Source organism: Nicotiana sylvestris, chromosome 3 (genome assembly GCF_000393655.2).
Source record: "Nicotiana sylvestris chromosome 3, ASM39365v2, whole genome shotgun sequence".
In the NCBI taxonomy this organism is placed as follows: domain Eukaryota; kingdom Viridiplantae; phylum Streptophyta; class Magnoliopsida; order Solanales; family Solanaceae; genus Nicotiana; species Nicotiana sylvestris.
Window position 1 is genome coordinate 217,716,027 of NC_091059.1, and position 21,696 is coordinate 217,737,722.

Genomic DNA, 21,696 nt, shown 5'->3' on the forward strand with positions numbered 1-21,696 from the left:
ACATTTTTTTCCTTTATGCCTTTATCTTTGTACCTTATCTGTTTTGTTTGTGCTTTTTCCAACTGTACTTTATGTAGTTTAAATATTATTTTGATTCTTCCATTTGTCTTTATATACACTAATTGTCTTGTTTATATCATGTTTAACTATCTTGAAGTGTTGAACTATCTTATGTGTATCATGTTTAACTATCTTGAGGCAGAGTATAATGATTCCATTGTACAAGATCAAGGGGGTATCCAAAACTGTAACAACTACAGGGGTATCAAGTTGTTAAGCCATACGATGAATGTTTGGGGAGGGTGATTGAATGGAGGATGGGGAGGAGTGTGTCCAGTTCTGAGAACCAGTTTAGTTTCATGTCGGGACGGTCGACATCGATATTGTGAGGAGATTGGTGGAGTAGTATAGGGCAGTGAAGAAGGATTTGCATATGGTGTTCATTGACCTAGAGAAATCTTATGACAAAGTTCCGAGAGAGGTCCTATGGAGATGTTTGAAGGTTAAGAAAGTGATTGTAGTGTATATTAAGATGATCTAGGACATGTCTGATGGAGCTAAAACAGGTTAGGACAGCATGAGGAGAGTCTGAGTATTTCTCATTTGAGATGATGCTGCATCAGGGATCAACACTTAGCCTATTTTGTTTTCCTTGGCAATGGACGCATTGCCGCGACATATTCAAGGGGAGGTGCTTTGGTGCATGTTATTTGTAGATGACATAGTCTTGATTGATGAGATGTGCGATGGTGTTAACGAGAGGCTTGAGGTCTGGAGACATACCTTGGAGTCTACATCAGCATGATCATGACAACTTAGAGTGTAAGTTCGGCGGTGCTACCCAGAAAGTGAACGGGCATGTGAGGTTTGAGACACAAGTCATCCCTAGGAGAGAGAATTTTAAGTATCTGGGTCTATAATTCAGAATGATGGGGAGATTGATGAGGATGTCACACATCGTACGGCATAGTGGATGAAATGGAGGCTCGCTTCCGATGTCTTGTGCGATAAGAATGTGCCGTTAAAACTTAAGGGCAAGTTATACAAGGTAGTGGTTAGACCGACTATGTTGTATGGGGCAGAGTGCTGGCCAGCTAAGAACTCATACGTCCAGCAGATGAAAGTAGCTGAAATAATGATATTGATATGGATGTGTGGGCATACTAGGTTAGATAGAATTAGGAAAGAAGTTATTCGGGACAAGGTGTGAGTGGCCCCTATGGAGGAAAAGATGCGAGAGGCGAGGCTGAGATGGTTCGAGCATATTAAGAGAAGAAGCACAGATGCCCCAGTCAGGAGGTGTGAGAGGTTGGACTTGTGGGGTAAGAGGAAGGGTAGATGTAGGCCAAAAAAGTCTTGGGGAGAGGTAATCAGGCGGGACATGGCGCAACTTAAGCTAATCGAGGACATGACCCTGGATAAGAGAGTGTGGCGATTGAGGATTATGATAGAAGGTTAGAAGATAGTCGTGTATTTCCCTTTGTCTTCAGTAGTTCATTAGTGTTAGTATTTGTATGGTACCCTTTTATCATGTGTTTGCTACTTTCGCATATCTTGTTCTGTTATTACTTGTCACCAACACTTCCTTAGTTAACTATCAGTGCTCCTTTTATATTCTCTATTGCTATCAGACCTCAGGTTTAGTTTCTCTAAAAAGATTGTCTTGTCATTACTTGCTATAGATGTTTCTTTAATATTATTTATTGTTATCTTCAATTTATTTTCCTAATATATTATCTTGCTATGAATTGCTATCAGTGCTTCTTCCATCTTCTTTAGCCGAGCGTATATCGAAAACGGTCTCTCTGCTCTCTGATATTTGGCATAATTCTAGGTGTTGATATTTTTTGGGGTTATAATATGGTATCCACTTATCTTATTAAATGCAGATTATGAATGTTGGTAGTTGGTAGATTATGAATCAAGGTGAATATTTATTGATGAATGTTCAGTTCATTGTTGTCCAGTTTGTTCCCTTTTCCATTTCAGTTTTATATTTATCCATTTTACGACTAGAATGTAAGTTTTTCATTTTATACTTGGTGCTGTCTTTTATGTCAAATGAATTGGATTGAAAGCAATTAAATGATTTGGTTCAATATTCAACATGCCATTTAGAACAATCAAATATGCAGAACATGGATGGGGAGCAATTAAATGACTTAGTTCAATATTCAACATGCCATTTAGAACAATCAAATCTGCAGAACTGGAAAGCAACAACTACCATTACACCAACATCATCATACGCTAAGCAAAAAAACGTTTTGGCTTAATTGACCTAAAAGTCAGCTACACATCCATAACTCATAATCAGCAACCTTGTCTTTGCAAAGTTTATCTTCCAAGTTGATGACTCTATTCACTTCATATTGGTGTGTAGCCTTCATGTCAATTACTTCTTCCTTCAATTTGTCCTTTTCCATCTTAACCTCATTCATTGAAGATATTACATCTTTAATATGAGTCCAATCACATTGCAGGAAGATTTTATCTTCCCATTCCCAAAAACCACATGAACTAAGGTGTCAAACATAATTTAAAAAGATCATTTAGCTAATCATTACAAAACTCTAAACTTGTAGATTTTATAATTACAGTAAACTTCAAAAAAGGAAAAAATTGAAATTAAACAACCTTAGGCCACAAACATTTATAGAGTTTTTTTTCGGGATTATTTGGAGTCGACGAAGTGAAGTAGTTGGCTATACTGCCATATCAACACCTAATATATGATGCACAACGACCTTGCGATATTTATGAACCAAAAATACGAGAAGAATGAAGAAAAGAGAGATTTATGGAGAAAAGAGAGATTTATGGAAGATTTCAGTCGAACCCTAATTTCTCAATAATGGAGTGTCTTTTGGAGGAGAAAAAGAAGTCATTGGGTCTTAGTTATTTGGGTGTAAAATGGGTCAATATAATTTGAGATTTGGGTAGTTAGAAACTAGGCTAATTTGTAATGGAACGCTAACTTGGTTCCTATGTGCCAAAAATTTTGCTGGGGTCAGGTGTCATATTGGCCATCCATTAGGACTAGGGACAGTTCCACTTATTTGTTAACAGTAGGGTGGGTATTGGATGAAAAGTAAAATTGAGGACAAACATATTCTATTTACAATAGTACATGGATAATAATGAACTTTTCCCTATCAATTACTGAATATGAAAACTAAAAATGTTCACATTAAAATAAAAAGGAGACATACAATTTTAAAAGTTTAAACTTGGAAATTGATGTCTCTTCCATAATTTTCTTATACTCCTATTCACATGAAGATCTTCAACAATTTACAATTCATATCTCCGTAGTTTTCCACATTCTAGAATGTTTTAATAGTCAAAAGTTACTCCTTCATATTCCTTGGTTTGAACCATCTAAAATACTAGCTCATCTTTTTACTAGGGTACTAATAGTAATAGGACACATGGACTTTCGAATGTTTTACATGCATAGAAGCATGTCTCTTTAGACTTTTGGTATTTTAGTAATAAATAAATCACGAGAATACGTGAAATTATGGTGCTATTGTAAGAAAAAGGGGTCAAAATTATTTGTATAAGAAATTAAGAATCGGTAAATAATAAGTGGGGATTTTGACTACTTATTAGCGCTTTTCAATTTTTGTTTTAGTCTAAAAACATTGAATTGTGTCCCCGAAATGGATCAAATTGTGTAAAATTGCAGGAATGATAAAAATTGAGCTCCCGAGATGAAATCCGACTAAAAACAGAGTAATCTAAACCTCATAGAAGCTTACCAGGTGCGGTCCGCAGAATTCTATCTGCAATCGCAATCAAAGAGGAAAAACTCGCAGACTTTTGAAAAAATTGCGGACATCACATAAAATGTGTGGCCGCAAAAGCTGGACTAGGGACAAAGATCAGAGAGATGACAAAAAGCCAAGTCCAGAGCTTCCTCAAATTGCGGTCCGCACAAGAATTGTGCGGCCGCAGAAGAAGTACTTTGCGGCCGTAAAAGTAAAGGTGCGGACCGCAAAAGACTAGGTTGCGACCGTCGTAGTAAATTTGCGGACCGCAAAAATATTGCCTCGCAGTCGCAGTTAAGAATTGTGCGGCCGCAGAACCCCATCTCCTACAAGACGAAGAATTTTGCGGACTACACATGAAATTGTGCGGTTGCAGAACCTCCCGAGAGGCATTTTTGTCCGAAATTGTTAGCTTTTTCTAAATAGAAAAGTTTCATGAAATTAGGTCAAGTTTTGAATATTTGAAGTGTTGTTGCCATTTCTACTTGCTTCTTTAGGAAACTTTAGCTTATTTTGGTGATTTAACATTGGATTTCTATATTTTAATATTTTAATATGAGTTTTATTATCTTTTCTTCTTTGATTTCTTCTACACCCACTATGAGTAGCTAGATTTTTATTAGGGTTGTGACCCAACCCTAGTGTGTAAACATTATGGGTGATTAATTTTATGCTTGTTTATGAATGCGTGTTTATTATTTAGCTTAGTTCATACATCAATTGTAGAATTAATGATTGCAAACATTGATTCAAGCCTATTTGACTTAGTCTCTTCTTGAGAAAGAGGTACCTAGTTTAGGTTAACTAAGCTAACAAGCAATTGGGTCAATTGAGAGATTGATTAACCCAATTAAAGGGTTCAACCTAGAGATAGTAACAACCCGACTTGAGCTCTTATCAACTGTTTTGGTAGATACCCATTTGGACTTGAGAAAACCAAATTGGGCAAAACCATTCTCTGATCGAGAGGTATTGAGTGAGCAATGTAAAGTTGTGAGCTATAATACATCTCAGTCAATAAAACAAGGATAAAAGTCTTTATCCCCTTGGGCAAACACCTACGTCATGGTCACAGCCCTAGGCCTTTTATATATTTGAAAAACACTCAAAAACAATCATCTCTAGTTTTATATCTTTAGATTTAAAATCATTAGCTTAATTTTAGTTGTAGAAATAAAAACATATTTGTGGAAATGCAATCTAGATACTTCATATACTCATTCCTAATATATACTTCTAACTCCCATCTAAGCCCTCTATGGATTCGATCCCGACTCTTTGTTGGATTTTATTATTGCAAACGACCGTGGCATACCTTGTTAGAGGCGTGCATTTGGACATGATCAGTAAACAGAGAAATAGAAAAGGGTGTTGTTGAATGTATAGATAATTGGAAGGCTGAACCATCATCAGGTCCACAATCCTAGTAAGCACTTCAACTAGGCCGGGGCCAAAAGCTGCCCAATAAGATTAAATACTTCCTTTGGTTAGTAACCCATGCCAGACTCCTTAAAACTCAATACATCCACTCTAGGGGTATGAACCTAAACCTCATGTGCTTCTTCTGTAACAAGGAGGAAAAAATCATAGAACACCAGCTCTTCAAATGTGACAATGCTACCCAATTCTAGCAGAAGCTAGCTGAGCGAAGTCTTTCCAACCTTAATATCCCAAACCTTATCACCAGCCAAGCTAACTGGGTGTACACCTCTAACAAGGTTAAATACCAAACCTTCAATGATTTTCTTAAGTGGGTCAACCTATTCCCTTTTTGCTTTTGGCAAATTTGGTTAACCAGGAACACCAATAGCTTCAATCATAGGAAGGTACCGGTCCTTTTTAAAGTGGTCATTAACAAGGTCGCAGGATTCTTACACATAATAATAGGAGGAAAGGACCCCAGACATAGTAATGTTATCCCTATTAAATGGCACCCCCAGATAGGGATTTTTACAAGCTAAACACTTACAATCAAAAAGAAAAAAATGGGGGGAATAAGAGGAGTAATTAGAAACAACATTGGGGATTGGGTAACATGGTACACGGGGAAAGCCAAGTGTACAAATACCCTCCGTTATGAGCTAACAACGTTTTTGCCGGGCCTGAAAATGGCATCATCAAATAATCTAATACCCTTGGAGGCCACTGTAGACTCGACAGAAGTAATACAGTGCATAAACAAAGGTCATCTAATATATGATCCCTTGATTTGTGAATGCATGTCCTCCTAGCAGCGCTGGGCCATCTACTAGTAAACCACACATTCAGAGAGGAAAATAGAGTGATAGACAAGTTGGCAACAAAATCAGGGAAGCAACTGGGCGAAGGAATCAACTTTTTGATAGTTCCTCCGGTATTTATCAATGAAGCACTATGAGCAGACACCCTAGGAACTATTTTTGAAAAAAGCAATTCAATTGTAATATTGTAAATGTAACTTTGGACTACTCACTATTTGGTACGATGCGCTTAACTCCTCGACAACCCAATGTACGAACAATTCTAAACTAGTATTACAATAAAGTATCCTTTTGACCAAATTCTTTTTTACTCGAACAGTTAATATGATAACTAAAGTACTCGTAAATAGAACATAAATTTACTTGTACTTCAATCCCATGATTTTTTTTTTTTGAAAAAAAATCGAATATCATCTTCTCATTCCGCTGCGAGTAAATTTATCTCTATTATTTTACAAAAGTACTAACCTTCAACATAAAATGTTGATTAATCTTTTTATTTTTCATAAGTATATTCTATGTTGGATAAAATTATAACTTTAAATAAGTTTTAAGAATTTCATTATTTCTTTTTATTCATTGTTTGAACTTTTAATTAATTGAAGAACCTCATTATTCCTTTGTATGCTACGTTAGGAAGGCAACAAATTTTTAATTTCATTATTATTTCGTTTAGTGATAGATCAAAGCAATAAACCTCTATTCCAAATTTTCAATCTTTTATACTAATTTTCCAAGATACAAAAAATACAAAAAAAATTCTACATCTTTGTATTATTTTTTTATATATTAAATGAGCTTAAAATATTACTTATTGCTTTGGAAGCAGATTTTATGTATTAATTATCATGAAATATCTGTACAGTAACAAGAAATAAGAGCAGTAAGAAGGGGAGAAAAAGAAAGAGGGAACATAGAGGAAGCGCGCGCAAACAAAAGTTCAAAACGGCTGAGGGGCATCTATCGCAAAACATAGAACAAAGCTGATTGTTTTACTGTAGGAACAAACAATGCTACTCTGTTGGATCCTTCCACGGCGACAGAAATTTCTTTTTCTTATCGTTTTTTCCAATTCCCCGGCGACAAATTTCCTACTTATAAATCAAATGAATTGTCAATCTTATTGCTTCTCACCATCAAAAAATCTTTTGCTGCTTCTAATTCGCTAACTTCAGGTAATTTCTTCTTCATTTTTCTCAAATTTTAATAAAGTTCATTTCTTTAGTGGAGATCGGCAAAAGGAGTTTTATTTTCTCTTGGAGAAAGAAGGAAGTAATGGGAGAGATTGATACAAAATCAATTGAATCGGTGCAAGCCGCACTTTCTTTGTTTGGAGAGAAATCAAGTGACAAGAAGAAAAACAGATTCACTTCATGTATCAATGTAAGCCAACTACTGGCCAAATTATGCTCTGCTTCACAAAAAAATGTACTCTCTTTATTTTTTGCACACAGTATAATTAGTACTGCTGATCAAGTTCAACAACAACAATAACAACAACAGCCCAGTATAATCTCATTTCGTGGGGTCTAGGAAGGATAGTGTGTACACAGACCTTACCCCTACCGTGGGGTATAGAGGCTGTTTCCAAATAGACCCTCGGCATCCTTCCCTCCAAGAACTTCCCACCTTGCTCTTGGGGAGACTCGAACTCATAACCTCTTGGTTGGAAGTAGAGGTTGCTGATCAAGTTCATGTATATTATATCCTCTATCCAGTAAAAGATTTAGATTGCTTCAGTCGATTATTTAATTTTGTACTTAATTAGTTTCCCCCCACTTCCCTCAAGATAAGCCCTTTTGCTTTCATTATTTTCCCACTTAGACTAGAATCTAACTATGAATTGTTGTCTGAAATTGAGATTGCGTACTTTATAGTTGTGCTGTCTATGCAACACTCCGCAGGGTGGTAATTACAAAGTGTTTCTTGTTTGTTTATTTTTCTCTAGCTCAATCTTTCTGCTTTTCGGGGCGTAATTGAGAGTATGAGCGTATAATGTTGGTTTGAGATGAGATTAAAAGGGTGTTTGGATTTGCTTTTTAGCTGGTCAAATCAGCTTTTAAGCTATTTTTAGCTTTTTTCAGTATCTTAGAAAGCTAAGAAGTACTTAAAACAAGTCAAAAGCAATAAGCCGGGCAATCCCAACTTATTGCTTTTTGGCTTAAAAGTTATTTCTGCCGAAAAGCTACATTTTTTAAGCCAATCCAAACGGGTTGTAAATAGAGTGATATGGTCAATGAGGATTTATATAGCCGATCCCTGTTAGCTTAGGATAGAGGTGTAGTTGTTGTTGTAATAGATGGCATGGACTGTTTGGAGGACTAGGTAGCTAAAACAGATTGATATTACATCTTAACAGACAAGTAACCAAGTCTAATCACATCTAATACTGAACATTTCAGCTTTCAGCAGAAATATATTGGCGAAATACATAAATGGCCCCTTCAAGTTGTCCTCAACAACCAGCTGAACACCTCAACTGAGCCTATTTTCAATTAGAAGTTAATCATTCATTCATTCATTCATTCATTCATTTCAAGTGCAAAATGTATTTGAAGTTAATCATTCATTCATTTTTTTCCTTTTAACTTACAGGAGATGGAGAAAGAAAAAGATATAGGAAGTGTGTTAAAAGACTTGGCAAACCTGAAAATTCAAGTTGAGGCGAAGGATTCTGCACACAAGCAAGCACTAGTTAAGCTAGACCATCACGAAAACACAGCTGATGAACTCTGCTCCCTGCTAATGAGCTCTGAACTCGAGAAGGAGATTTACATGATTGAATGTAGAGGATTGAGGATTCATGTAGTTGAGCTTGAGTCACGGATTCAGGAGATGGCTGACCAAATGTTGGAGCCTGTTAAGATGCGAGAACAGCTATCACACGCCATCGGTGAGTTGAACGCAACACAAGGAGAATTACTTGTTGCAGAAAGAGAATTAGTGGCCGCAAGAGATGCTAAGCTTGAAGCCTTGACACAAGTAGAAGTGATGGAATCTGCTTTGAGCACCGAAAAGTTAAAGACTGAAGAGCTATTGAGGAATGTGTCAAAGCTCAATGAGACTGTTTTGCAGGCAGAAGAAAACACTACACTTTTGTATGAGAGAGAGGAAGAGTTGGAATTAGAGGCTGCAAATGCGAAGGAAGAAGTAGAATTTATGAGAAATCAATTGGAAATGATGCAGGATTTAGAGAATGAGCTATTGGACAAGTCTGCACTTATTGATTCATTGAGAATAGAACTCCAACAAGTAAATGAGCTTCACGTGTCTTCTGAGAAAGCCACTTTTGATGCTGTTAGTGAGGTGAAAAAATTAAAAGACGATATGGAATTACAAGAGAGAAAGAATTGGGATCAATCTGGCTATATAAGTTTATTGGAGTCAGAACTAAGGCAATTAAAGGGAGAACTCAACAAAGCCAACCAAGAGGCTGCTCGCGCCAATGCAGATGTTGGAACGATTAGCATTGAGTTGGAGCAGTTTAAAAAGGAAATGGTTGAGACAAGAGAAAAGGAATCCGAAGCACAAGTTGAGATAGCATTTCTACAATCTGAGCTTCATAAAGGGAGGTCAAAAATTGCAGCAGCCGAGGTTGCTGATTCAGTAGCCAAGAGTGAGAAATCAGCTTTACATCTAGCACTTCAGCAGCTAGCCTTAGAAGCTGAAGAGGCCAAAAAAGAAAACAAGAGACTAAAAGAAGCAAGTAAAGATTCTGAAGAAACACAAAATGAAGAATCAGAAGAGCCAAAAGAAAAGGCTAAGGCCTATATAACAATACCAAGGGAGGAGTATGAGCAGTTGATCAAGAAGAAGGAGCCAGTTTATGATGAACCAAATGAAATTCAAGCATTAAAGAAAGAACTAAAAACAGCAACAGTGAAAATTAGCGAGTTAAGGACGAGAGCTGAACAGGCGATAAGCAGAGCTGAGGCAGCTGAAAAGGGTAAAGCTACACTTGAGGATCAGATAAAGAGGTGGAAAGAACACAAGGAAAGAAAAAAGGCTGCATTGGCAGCACTTAGAGAGGAGTCAATTTCCAGAGAAATTACTGAATACAAGGCTGATATCACTCCTAAAACATTACAACCTCTTGGTAAGGTTCTCAAGATGAAGTTCTAGATACACCAATTCTATTGCAAAACTTTTCCATAGCAAGGAATGTTTTCTGTAATATAACTTTGCAAGTTTGAAAAGATGAAGTTATAGATACACCAAATTTATTTCTGTGATTTTATTGATCTTATTAATTTGGGGTATTATCAACATGACAATGATGAAAATATCTTTATGAAATTTCTGCATTTTCTCGTAATTTTTGAATGGATCTTCATTTAGCTCGCACCAGAAACTATTTAAACTCGGTAGCCAAAAAAGTATCTAAATTTTGTATAATTTTGGTATATAACATACAGAATGTATGTATATATACAAAAAATATACTATATTATTTCGACTATTATTTTGAGAGCGGCTATACGGTGTCATTTTCTCTATTAATTTCATTTCCCATTCTCTTGTTACTTGTTTTTGGTCCAACATTAGATATATTATTCAACATACGATGCTCATTAGTTAACTTTTATATGTGCATATACACATTAGAAGAAGATTTCTAATCTTCCGTAGTTCATTGGGCTTGTCCCATGAATAGTAAGGGAACTAATTTAGTGCTTAAAGTAAAGTAAGATTGTCTAAGATTCTTTCTGCTATCTCTTGGGAAAAAATGGATTATGGAAAATAGAATTTAGCGAAGCTTGAGGCGTGTTAAGGATATAGTAATATATGTTCTGCCATGAGGCCCCACTTTTTGAGCGTACGAGCGGATCTTTACTGCGAAAAATTTATAAACGGTCAGTTTTACGCCTGGTCAATCAAATTTAGCCACAAAATTAAATGTCAACAATATTTAGCTGCAAAGTTAGCACGGTAACAATTTGTTGACTAAAATACCCCTACTTTGTTTATTCAATTTATGCGACTTGACCTCATATTCTTCTTTAGCACAATCTTGCGGCGTCAATTTGCAGATCGAAGTAAGCTCTCTCAATTATTTGTCTGATTATTTGAATTTCTTCTACAATCACAAATTTAATTGTGATAATCTATGATTCTTCTCTTTGTAATTCAAACCAGAAAATTCAAAGTATCAGTAAAAAATTTTAATTCTTCGAATTTTCTGGTTTGTTTTTAATGCTTTAATCTGTGTTAATGTCTAATTTTCTCAATGCATTAATCTGTGCTTAATTGTAATATATATCTTCTTTTCTGTAATTTAGATTGTAACTAATAAAATGTACATTGTTCAAAACCACAAAAATTAATATAAAACCTCGCAAAACATAACGCCAGTATAACGCCACAGAAAATGAACAAAACACAAGTATAATACGCTGGAGCTTTTTGTATTGATCTACAAAACTCAAAAAACTATAATGTATTACACCGGAAGTATCTTTCATCCAAACTACTATAAAAAATTGTAAATAAAATGGTATAGAACAAAACACCAGTATAGAATACTGGATGTTTGTTAATTTAATATGTAAAACTTAGATACTCCAGTATAATATACTGGAAGTATGTGTGACTCCAGTAACCCCAGTATAATAAGCTGGAATTTGCTTTATTAATATGAATATCTCAAATAATTCCAGCTTATTATACTGGAGTTATATTTTTAAACAGTATAACTTCTAAATACCTAATTATTTGGGTTCATTAAATATAGGATGCATACAAATTTCTTGCTTATCGCATTCGATGGCAAATGGACAGCAGATTACAAGTACTTAGATCATAAAACAAAGCTTCTCCTTATAAATGATGGGACTTCATTTGAAGAATTCATGAGTAAAATTTTGAAGTTATAGAGTTCGACAACAACAAGTTTGAAGCAAAAGTATGGCATAACATCAACCTAGGTACTGCTAAAGGAATACAAGTGACAAAAGATGAAGATCTCACCTTGTGTATGATGCTTTTAAAAAACGATCCATATTATAAATGTTCCAAATTTGTTGTTGAAATATCAGAAATACAAAATCAATAACCAGAAGATAATGCAATAATGGAAATTGACAATCAATAATTATTGCATAAAAGACTGCACCCAATAGTCATGAAGTACTAACGAAATGATTAAATATTATAGGCAGCTATACTAGAGTGACTTGTATCATACACCATAAAAATAGCAATGATACTAGTCACGTGCAGTATTAAATACTGGACATTATGGTTTAAAAATATATACCTCCAGTGTAATACATAGGAAACAAAATATTAAATTATTTAATTCCAGTAAATTGTTCTAGATACCAAGTTTTCACTATTTTGCACTTCTCAATTATAAAATACTAGCTTATATCCCTTCAAAAGTAGCATTTCCAGCATATTTTATAGGGAGTAACCAAAATTGGACGAATTTAGGATAAAATATTCTGGATTATTCACTTGCATTATTAAATACAGGACATTATAGTTTAAAAATATATACCTCCGGTGTAATATACATGAAACAAAATATTAAATTATTTAATTTCAGTAATGTTCTACATACCAAATTTCCACTATTTTCAACTTGTCCATTATAATATACTGGCTTATATGCCTTCAGAAGTAGTATTTCCAGCATATTTTATAGGGAGTAACCAAAATTGGTCGAATTTAGGGTAAAAAATTTTGGATTATTACAGTCCAGTATTAAATACTAGAGATTATGGTTTAACAATATATACCTCCAGTGTAATATACAGAAAACAAATATATTAAATTATTTAATTCGAGTAAATAATTCTAGATACCAAGTTTCCACTATTTTCCATTTCTCCTTTATAAAATACTGGCTTATATCCCTTCATAAGTAACATTTCCAACATATTTTATAGGGAGTAACCAAAATTACTCGAATTTAGGGTAAAAAAGTTTGGATTATTACCGTCTCGTATTAAATACTAGACATTATGGTTTAAAAATATATACCGCCAGTGTAATATACAGGAAACAAAATATTAAATTATAAATCCAATAAATTGTTCTAGATACCAAGTTTCCACTATTTTCAACTTCTCCATTATAATATACTGGCTTATATGCCTTCATAAGTAGCATTTCCAGCATAATTTATAGTGAGTAAGCAAAATTGGACGAATTTAGGATAAAAAATTCTGGATTATTCACGTCCAGCATTAAATTGCTAGACATTATAGTTTAAAAATATATACTTCCAGTATAATATACATGAAACAAAATATTAAATTACTTAATTCAAGTAAATTGTTCTAGATATCAAGTTTCCACTATTTTCGACTTCTCCGTTATAATATACTGGCTTGTATGACTTCAGAAGTAGCATTTCCAACATAATTTATAGGGAGTACAAGAAATTGCACGAATTTAGTATAAAAATTCTAGATTATTCACGTCCAGTATTAATTACTAGACATTATGGTTTAAAAATATATACCTCCAGTGTAATATACATGAAACAAAATATTAAATTATTTAATTCCAGTAAATTGTTCTAGATACCAAGTTTCCACTATTTTCAACTTGTCCATTAAAATATACTGGCTTATATGCCTTCATAAGTAGTATTCCAGCATATTTTATAGGGAGTAACCAAAATTGGTCGAATTTAGCGTAAATTTTTTTGGATTATTACAGTCCAATATTAAATACTGGAGATTATGGTTTAACAATATATACCTCCAATGTAATATACAAGAAACAAATATATTAAATTATTTAATTCGAGTAAATTGTTCTAGATACCAAGTTTCCACTATTTTTAATTCTCCTTTATAATATAATGGCTTATATCCCTTCATAAGTAGCATTTCCAGCATATTTTATAGAGAGTAACCAAAATTAGTCAAATTTAGCATAAAACATTTTAGAATTTCAAGTTTAGTATTAAATACTGGACATTATGGTTTAAAAATATATACCTCCAGTGTAATATACAGGAAATAGAATATTAAATTATTTAATTCCAATAAATTGTACTAGATACCAAGTTTGCACTATTTTCAACTTCTCCTTTATAATATAATGGCTTATATGCCTTCATAAGTTGCATTTCCAGCATAATTTATAGTGACTAAGCAAAATTGGATGAATTTAGGATAAAAAATTCTGGATTATTCACGTCCAGTATTAAATACTGGATATTAATGTTTAAAAATATATACCTCCAGTATAATATACAGGAAGCAAAATATTAAATTATTTAATTCCAGTAAATTCTTCTAGATACAAAGTTTCCACTATTTTGCACTTCTCAACTATAAAATATTGGATTATATCCCTTCAAAAGTAGCATCTCCAACATAAAATATTCTGGATTATTCACGTGCATTATTAAATATTGGATATTATGGTTTAAAAAATATATACCTCTAGTGTAATATACAGTAAACAAAATATTAAATTATTTAATTTCAATAAATTGTTCTACATACCAAGTTTCCTCTATTTTCAACTTGTCCATTATAATATACTAGCCTATATGCCTTTAGAAGTAGTATTTCCAGCATACTTTACAGGGAGTAATCAAAATTGGTCGAATTTAGGGTAAAAATTTTTGGATTATTATAGTCCAGTATTAAATACTGGAGATTATGGTTTAACAATATATACCTCTAGTGTAATATACATGAAACAAATATATTAAATTATTTAATTCGAGTAAATTGTTCTAGATACCAAATTTCCACTATTTTCCATTTCTCCTTTATAAAATACTAGCTTATATCCCTTCATAAGTAACATTTCCAGCATATTTTATAGGGAGTAACCAAAATTGGTCGAATTTAGGGTAAAACATTTTGGATTATTACAGTCCGGTATTAAATATTGGACATTATGTGTCACAACCCGGATTTCCTACCCTCGGGAGTCGTGATGGCGTCTACTAATGGGAGCTAGGCAAGCCAAACCTTAACTACTTGCTACACTATCATTTTTTTGCTTCTTTTAACAAACACAAGTCGATAATATTATAAAATCGAAATTTTAAATAAATAAGCGGAAGTCAACAATTATATATCTTAAGGGTACGTCTATTACAACCTTTAAAACCTCCAATACCAAAAACTTGGTGTCACGGTGTCACAGTGTCACATACTGTCTAAGAGTTGCTACATACAAGGTCTGAAGAAATACAATACACTGTTTCTGAACTAAAGGAAATGAAACAGGAAATAGAGATAGAGGGAGACGCTAGGGCCTGCGGACGCCTGCAGGTCTACCTTGGGTCTCCGGGTGGACTGAAGGAAACACTCCAACTATTGTCCGAAAGCTGCTCCTGGATCTGCACATAGTGCAGAGTGTAGTATCAGCACAACCGACCCCATATGATGGTAAGTGTCTAGCCTAACCTCGGCGAAGTAGTGACGAGGCTAGGACCAGACTACCAAATAAACCTGTGCAGTTCAAATGTATATATAGCGGAAACGAAATACAGAAAATAACCAGTCAATGTGGGAGGGGGAACATGCTGTGGGGGAAATAACAGTTCCGAATAAAAAGCATCAAGTAAGGAAAGAAACAACATAACTCGAATATCAACAAAGAATCAGAAATCAACAATTTGCACGGCACCACCCTTCGTATTTTTACTCTCGTCCTCTCCAAAGTAATTTTATAATAAAAGTGTGAATGACATCACCCTTCGTGCTTTTATCTTCGTCCTTACCAAATCAATCACATAATAAAGATGTGCACGACACCACCTTCGTGTTTTTACTCTCTTTCCTCACCATATAATCAATAAAAATCGGTACGGAATGGTACGTCTTATGGCATGATATTACCCTTCATGCTTTACACTCTTCCCTCACAAAAGCAAACAATGCACGACATCACCCTTCGTGCTTTAACACTCTTTCCTCATAATAGCAAGCAATGCACGACATCACCTTTCGTGCTTTAACACTCTTCCTCGCCCAAACAACAATCACAAGCAAAGGGGCAAGGGAATAAACAAAATATTAATAGAGATCCCGGCAAGGGAACTACATTTAAACAATTAAATTCCGGCAAGGGAACAATATCAATAATCTCAACATCCCGGCAAGAGAGATAATCAACAAAGCAACAATATCCTGGCAAGGGAACAATTTAATAACTCTTTCTCTTTCTTTCACTTTTATTTCATAACTCACTTTACCACTTGAGCCAATGCTCTAAAGGGTTCAACCATCTCATATACTTTCACAATTCATAATATAACTTGAGCCAATGCTCCAAAGGGTTCAATCATCTCATATACTTTCACAGTTCATAATATAACTTGAGCCAATGCTCCTCGATGTTCAAGGGCACAATTCCTTCCAGGAACTTTTCACAACAGTTAGAAATCATCACCAAGGCATGAAAGATACAACGAAATCAAGATCTTCAAAATTTAAGGATTCACGGTCATGCTAGACACCAGCGTATAGATACTCGTCACCATGCCTATACGTCATACTCAACAATTATCATGTAGCAAATAAGACTCAACTCCTAATACCTCAAGCTAAAGTTAGACCAAACACTTACCTCGATGCAAAGAACACAATTCAAGCCTCAATTACCGCTTTACCTCTTGTTTCCACCACCAACTCGCTTGTATCTAGCCACAATTTACTTAACGATATCAATAAATGCTAAATGAATCAATTCTAATGCATGAAAATAAGTTTTATAAAGATTTCCCCCAAAAGTCAAAAATCGACCTCGGGCCCGCTTGGTCCAAACCTGAAATTCGGACCAAAACCTGATTACCAATTTACCCCCGAGCCCAAATATATAATTGGTTTTGGAATTTGACCTCAATCTGAGGTCTCAACCCCTAAATTTCAATATTCTTAGGTTTTACCCAAATTCCCAATTCCACCATGAAAACCCTAGATTCTAGGATGAAATCTTGTTAAAAGAAGTTAAGGAGTGAAAGAAATAAGTTAAAAATTACTTACTAGTGTTTTGGGAGAAGAAGGAGCGTTTGGAAAATCGCCTCTTATGTTTTAGGGTTTTAAAAAGTGAAAAATAACTGAAAAGTCCGTTTAAATATACTTCTCTCAGACCCTCTCCCGGACCGCATAAAAAAGACTGCGACCGCGAACCGCAAAAAATCGAGCGCGGCCACGAAGGCTTGGCCTTGCTCACCGCGGACTGCACAAATCCCACCGCGGTCACGAATTCCCCACCGCGGACCGCGAGACCTGGCTTCAGAGACCTGTAACTCCTCTGAATCTGCAACTTTTTCCTAAGTGTAAAAGCATCCCGAAAATCACCCGAGCCCTCGGGGTTTCAAACCAAATGTCATACTAACTCAAAAACATCATATGGACCTACTCGTGTGATCACATCATCAAAATAACATGTAAAATCATGAATTAAACCTCAAAACTCAACATTTTCATCAAGAACTCTCAAAGTTCATAACTCTTCAACCGGAAGTCCAACTCACGTCAAATAAACTCCGTTTTCACCAAATTTCACAGTTATCTTTCAAATACTATAACAAGTTTGTATCGGGCTCCGGAACCAAAATACGGGCCCGATAACAATGGTTTCAACCATTAATTCTTTTCTTTATTCCTTAGATAATTCAATAAGACAATTTCTTTCAAGAATTGATTTCTAAGGCTTGAGATCTCGAAATTCATTTCCGGGCATACACTCAAGTCCCATATTTTACTGCGAACCTCCCGGGATCGTTGAAACATGGATCCGGGTCCGTTTGTTAAGAATGTTGACCAAAGTCAACCATAATCAAAGTTTTAACTCTAAAATTTCTATTTCTCATATTTTCACATAGAAAGCTTTCTGAATATAGGCCTGAACCACGCACGTAAATCAAGGTGGGGTAAAAAGGGAGGTTTTTAGGCCTCGAAACACTGAATGCACCTGCAACACAAGTGATGACCTTTTGAGTCATCACATTATGGTTTAAAAATATATACCTCCAGTGTTATATACATGAAACAAAATATCAAATTATTTAATTCCAATAAATTGTTCTAGATACCAAGTTTCCACTATTTTCAACTTCTCCATTATAATATACTGGCTTATATGCATTCATAAGTAGCATTTCCAGCATAATTTATAGTGAGTAAGCAAAATTGGAAGAATTTAGGATAAACAATTCTGGATTATTCACGTCCAGTATTAAATTACTAGACATTATGATTTAAAAATATATACTTCCTGTAACCACCCGACCTGTCATTTTTTTAGCATTTCCATCCCATTCAGCTATTTGAAGTCTTAAGTAGCGTCGTCTTGTGTATTATGACTTGCGAGAGTGGTCAAGTTTTGTTTTCACATGATTCAAAATTTAATTGAAAGAACAATCCATGTTTTGGAAGCTTAAGTTGAATAAATGGACCGAGTGGTAAAATATGTGTAAATTACCCCAGAATGGATTTTTAATGATTCCAATAGCTCCGTATGATAATTTTGAACTTAGGAGCGTGTCTGAAATTCTTTTTGGAAGTCTCTAGTTAAATTAGGTTTGAAATGGCGACAATAGGAAATTTGAGTTTGGAAGTTTGACCGGGAAGTTGGCTTTTTGATATCGGGATCGAAATACGATTCTGAAAATTTGAACAACTCTGTTATGTCATTTATAACTTGTGTGCAAAAATTTGAGGTCAATCGGAATTGATTTGATAGGTTTCGGCATCGAATGTAGAAATTGGAATTTGTTAGTTTTGAATAGGCTTGAATTTGGGTGTGATTCATGTTTTAGTATTGTTCAATGTAATTTGAGATATCGACTAAGTTTGTGTCATATTATGTGACTTGTTAGTACATTTGGTTGGGTCCTATGTGGCTCGGACTAGTTTTGGAAGAGTTTTTGGAAGAAAGTGGTATTTTGAGCATAAACATGTAATGATCCAAAGGTCCATTTTTAGTTCTAGAGATTAAAATTTGATTTCGAGACTTCTAAAATTTTTATAATGAATTATAGGAGCGATTTGGAAATTTTGGTCTAATTTCGTCAAGTCGCGATTGGGTTTTTGACGTGAAACATGGGTTAATTGTTTAACGAGCGAAATGGGTATCGCACTAAGCAAATGAGTTCCAAATTGAGTTTCGATTAAAGGACTAGGTCCATATTATTATTTGTGACTCATAGGAACAAGAATCGTCGAATTCCGAGTTCGTATGATGGAGTTAGAGCATTTTTAATAAAACTAAAGACTGCTGGTGCAGCAGGATCTGGAGCACACCTTTAGCGACCAGATTGGACACTTTTAGCGACATGAGTTGGGCCTTTAGCGACCAGAATCGTGTTTTTAATACTGATCTGGTTTTTTTAGCCCATTTTGACATTTTTGGGCGAAAGAACACGGCCTGGGCTATTTTTGAGTAAGAAATCATGGGAAATCTTGAGGTAAGTCACTTGTGATCATTTCTACTCCATAATATTGAATTATCATCGAATAATCCGACTAGATTACATATTTTTGAGGTGTAAATTGAGGATTTGGACCTATGAATTTGAAAATAAGATTTGAAGATTTGGAGGTCGAGTTGTTATTGGAATTTAGTAATTTTGGTATGGTTGGACTCGCGGTTGAATGGGTTGTCGGATTTTGTGAGTTTCGTCGGATTCCAAGATGTGGGCCCCACGGGCGATTTTTAGTTAAATTTCGGAATTTTTGTGAAAAATTAATATTTTTACATGGAATTAATTTATATAAATTGTATTGACTGAATCACATTAATTGTGGCTAGATTTAAGGCATTCGGAGGCCGATTTACGAGGCAAGGGCATAGCTGAATAAAGAACTTCACGGTTTAAGATAAGTAACTCTTTTAAACTTAGTGTTGATGATATGAAACCCCGAATTATGTGTTATGTGATTGATGTTGAGGTGATACACATGCTAGGTGACGGGCATGTGGGCATGCACCTTGTGAATGGTGACTGTGCTGTTTCCAGGACAATGTGTAGTGATCCTATCTTGTTGATATCTGTGTTTTCATCATGTGATAAGTAAATTGAGTTGTATATCATGTTAGATATCATGTTTAGGCTTTATGCCGATATTGTTGGGACCCATAGTGGTCGTTTATTGATGTCATCTTATTGATTTCATTGATATTTCATACTCAGTCATATTCATTTATTCATATAATATTTCAGTCTTAGTTGTTATTATTGATACATTATATTATCAATTTTGGGCTGATTTTCATGATATTTTGAGCTCGAGAGACTGGAGAGATTGATGACTGAGTGAGGCTGATGGCCTAATTGTGAGGATGATTATGGGATCGGGTTGCACGCCGCAACATGTTGTTAATGATTTATGATTGAGTGAGGCCGAGGGCCTGATTGATTTATGTCACGAGATGGCTTGTTATAGTGCTTGGGCAGAAGGAGCCCCTCCGGAGTCTGCACACCCCCCAGTGAGCGCAGGTACCTACTGAGTGCGAGTGTTGAGTGACTTGGGAGGATTGAGTGATTGTGAGGCATGAGTGACTGTGAGGATTGAGTGACTGGGAGGACTAAGTGACTGAGAGGATTGAGTGATAGGGAGGACTGAGTGAATTGATACTCTGAGAGCATGCATATAGTTTGACACTATTTTGCATTGCATTGGCATGCACATTGAAATATAGGCATAGAGATGTACTTTCCTCATGTCATTTGAAAAATGAAATCTCCTATTTTGAAAGAAAGTTTTATAGGAAAGATCATAGTTTTTAGACTTACTCGTATTTTGCTAATTTCAGTGAAAAGAAATGAGTTTTACTATAATACTCGAAAAGAAAATATTTTTTGAAACGGTGAACGAGCTGAGCATTTTATTATTGAGTTATTCCTTGTGATATTTTAATTATATTATTATGAGATGTTATTGGATATTGGCGTGGACTCTGACCTTGGTACAAGCTCGTCACTACTTTCAACCTAAGTTTAGGTTTGTTACTTATTGAGTACATGAGGTCGGTTGTACTCATACTACACTTCTTGCACAGTGCGTACAGATTTCGGATGTCAACGTTGCTGTGTTCGATGGGAGTTGACATGGAAAATGTACCGGCGTCACTATTGTAGCTGCCTCTTGTTCATGGTAGCCTTAGAATTTTAAACTCTGTTTATGTATTTGTCAAACAGATGATGTATTTTTTTTCATATTAGCTTTGTAAACTCTATTCTTAGAAGCTCATGATTTGTACTACCAGTCCTGGGGAGGTGTATAAGAGATCATTTATTTTTCCTCGGTAAGTTATATTGTATTGGACTTGATGAGTTGGCTTACTTAGCGGGATGAGTTAGGTGCCATCACTACTAGTTAGATTTCGGGTCATGATACTTCCAGTATAATATACATGAAACAAAATATTAAATTACTTAATTCAAGTAAATTGTTCTAGATACCAAGTTTCCACTATTTTCGACTTCTCCATTATAATATACTGACTTGTATGCCTTCATAAGTAGCATTTCCATCATAATTTATAGGGAGTAAACAAAATTGCACAAATTTAGTATAAAAATTTTGGATTATTCACGTCCAGTATTAATTACTGGACGTTATGGTTTAAAAATATATACCTCTAGTGTAATATACAGGAAAAAAATATTAAATTATTTAATTCCAGTAAATTGTTCTAGATATCAAGTTTCCACTATTTTCAACTTGTCCATTATAATATACTAGCCTATATGC

The 21,696-nt window shown here is 34.9% G+C and overlaps 1 protein-coding gene across 2 annotated transcripts; it reads left to right on the forward strand.

Moving 5' to 3' along the window:
* The first annotated feature begins 7,033 nt into the window (after positions 1–7,033).
* Positions 7,034–10,223, forward strand: LOC104242536 (WEB family protein At5g55860-like). 2 transcript variants are annotated; one of them, XM_009797610.2, is made up of 2 exons: positions 7,034–7,396; positions 8,609–10,223. In XM_009797610.2, the coding sequence occupies exons 1-2, from the start codon at positions 7,289–7,291 to the stop codon at positions 10,133–10,135; spliced, it is 1,635 nt and encodes a 544-aa protein (XP_009795912.1). In that variant the 5' UTR covers positions 7,034–7,288; the 3' UTR covers positions 10,136–10,223. The 2 variants fall into 2 exon arrangements, with proteins under 2 accessions (XP_009795912.1, XP_009795913.1); XM_009797611.2 differs by having other exon boundaries at positions 7,040–7,188.
* Positions 10,224–21,696: the final 11,473 nt, after the last annotated feature.

Excerpts from the sequence above, each read along its gene's own strand:
- LOC104242536 (XM_009797610.2), top strand. The coding sequence starts at position 7,289 with ATGGGAGAGATTGATACAAAATCAATTGAATCGGTGCAAGCCGCACTT. Across the intron at positions 7,397-8,608 it reads GATTCACTTCATGTATCAAT|GAGATGGAGAAAGAAAAAGA; the intron begins GTAAGCCAACTA and ends TTTAACTTACAG.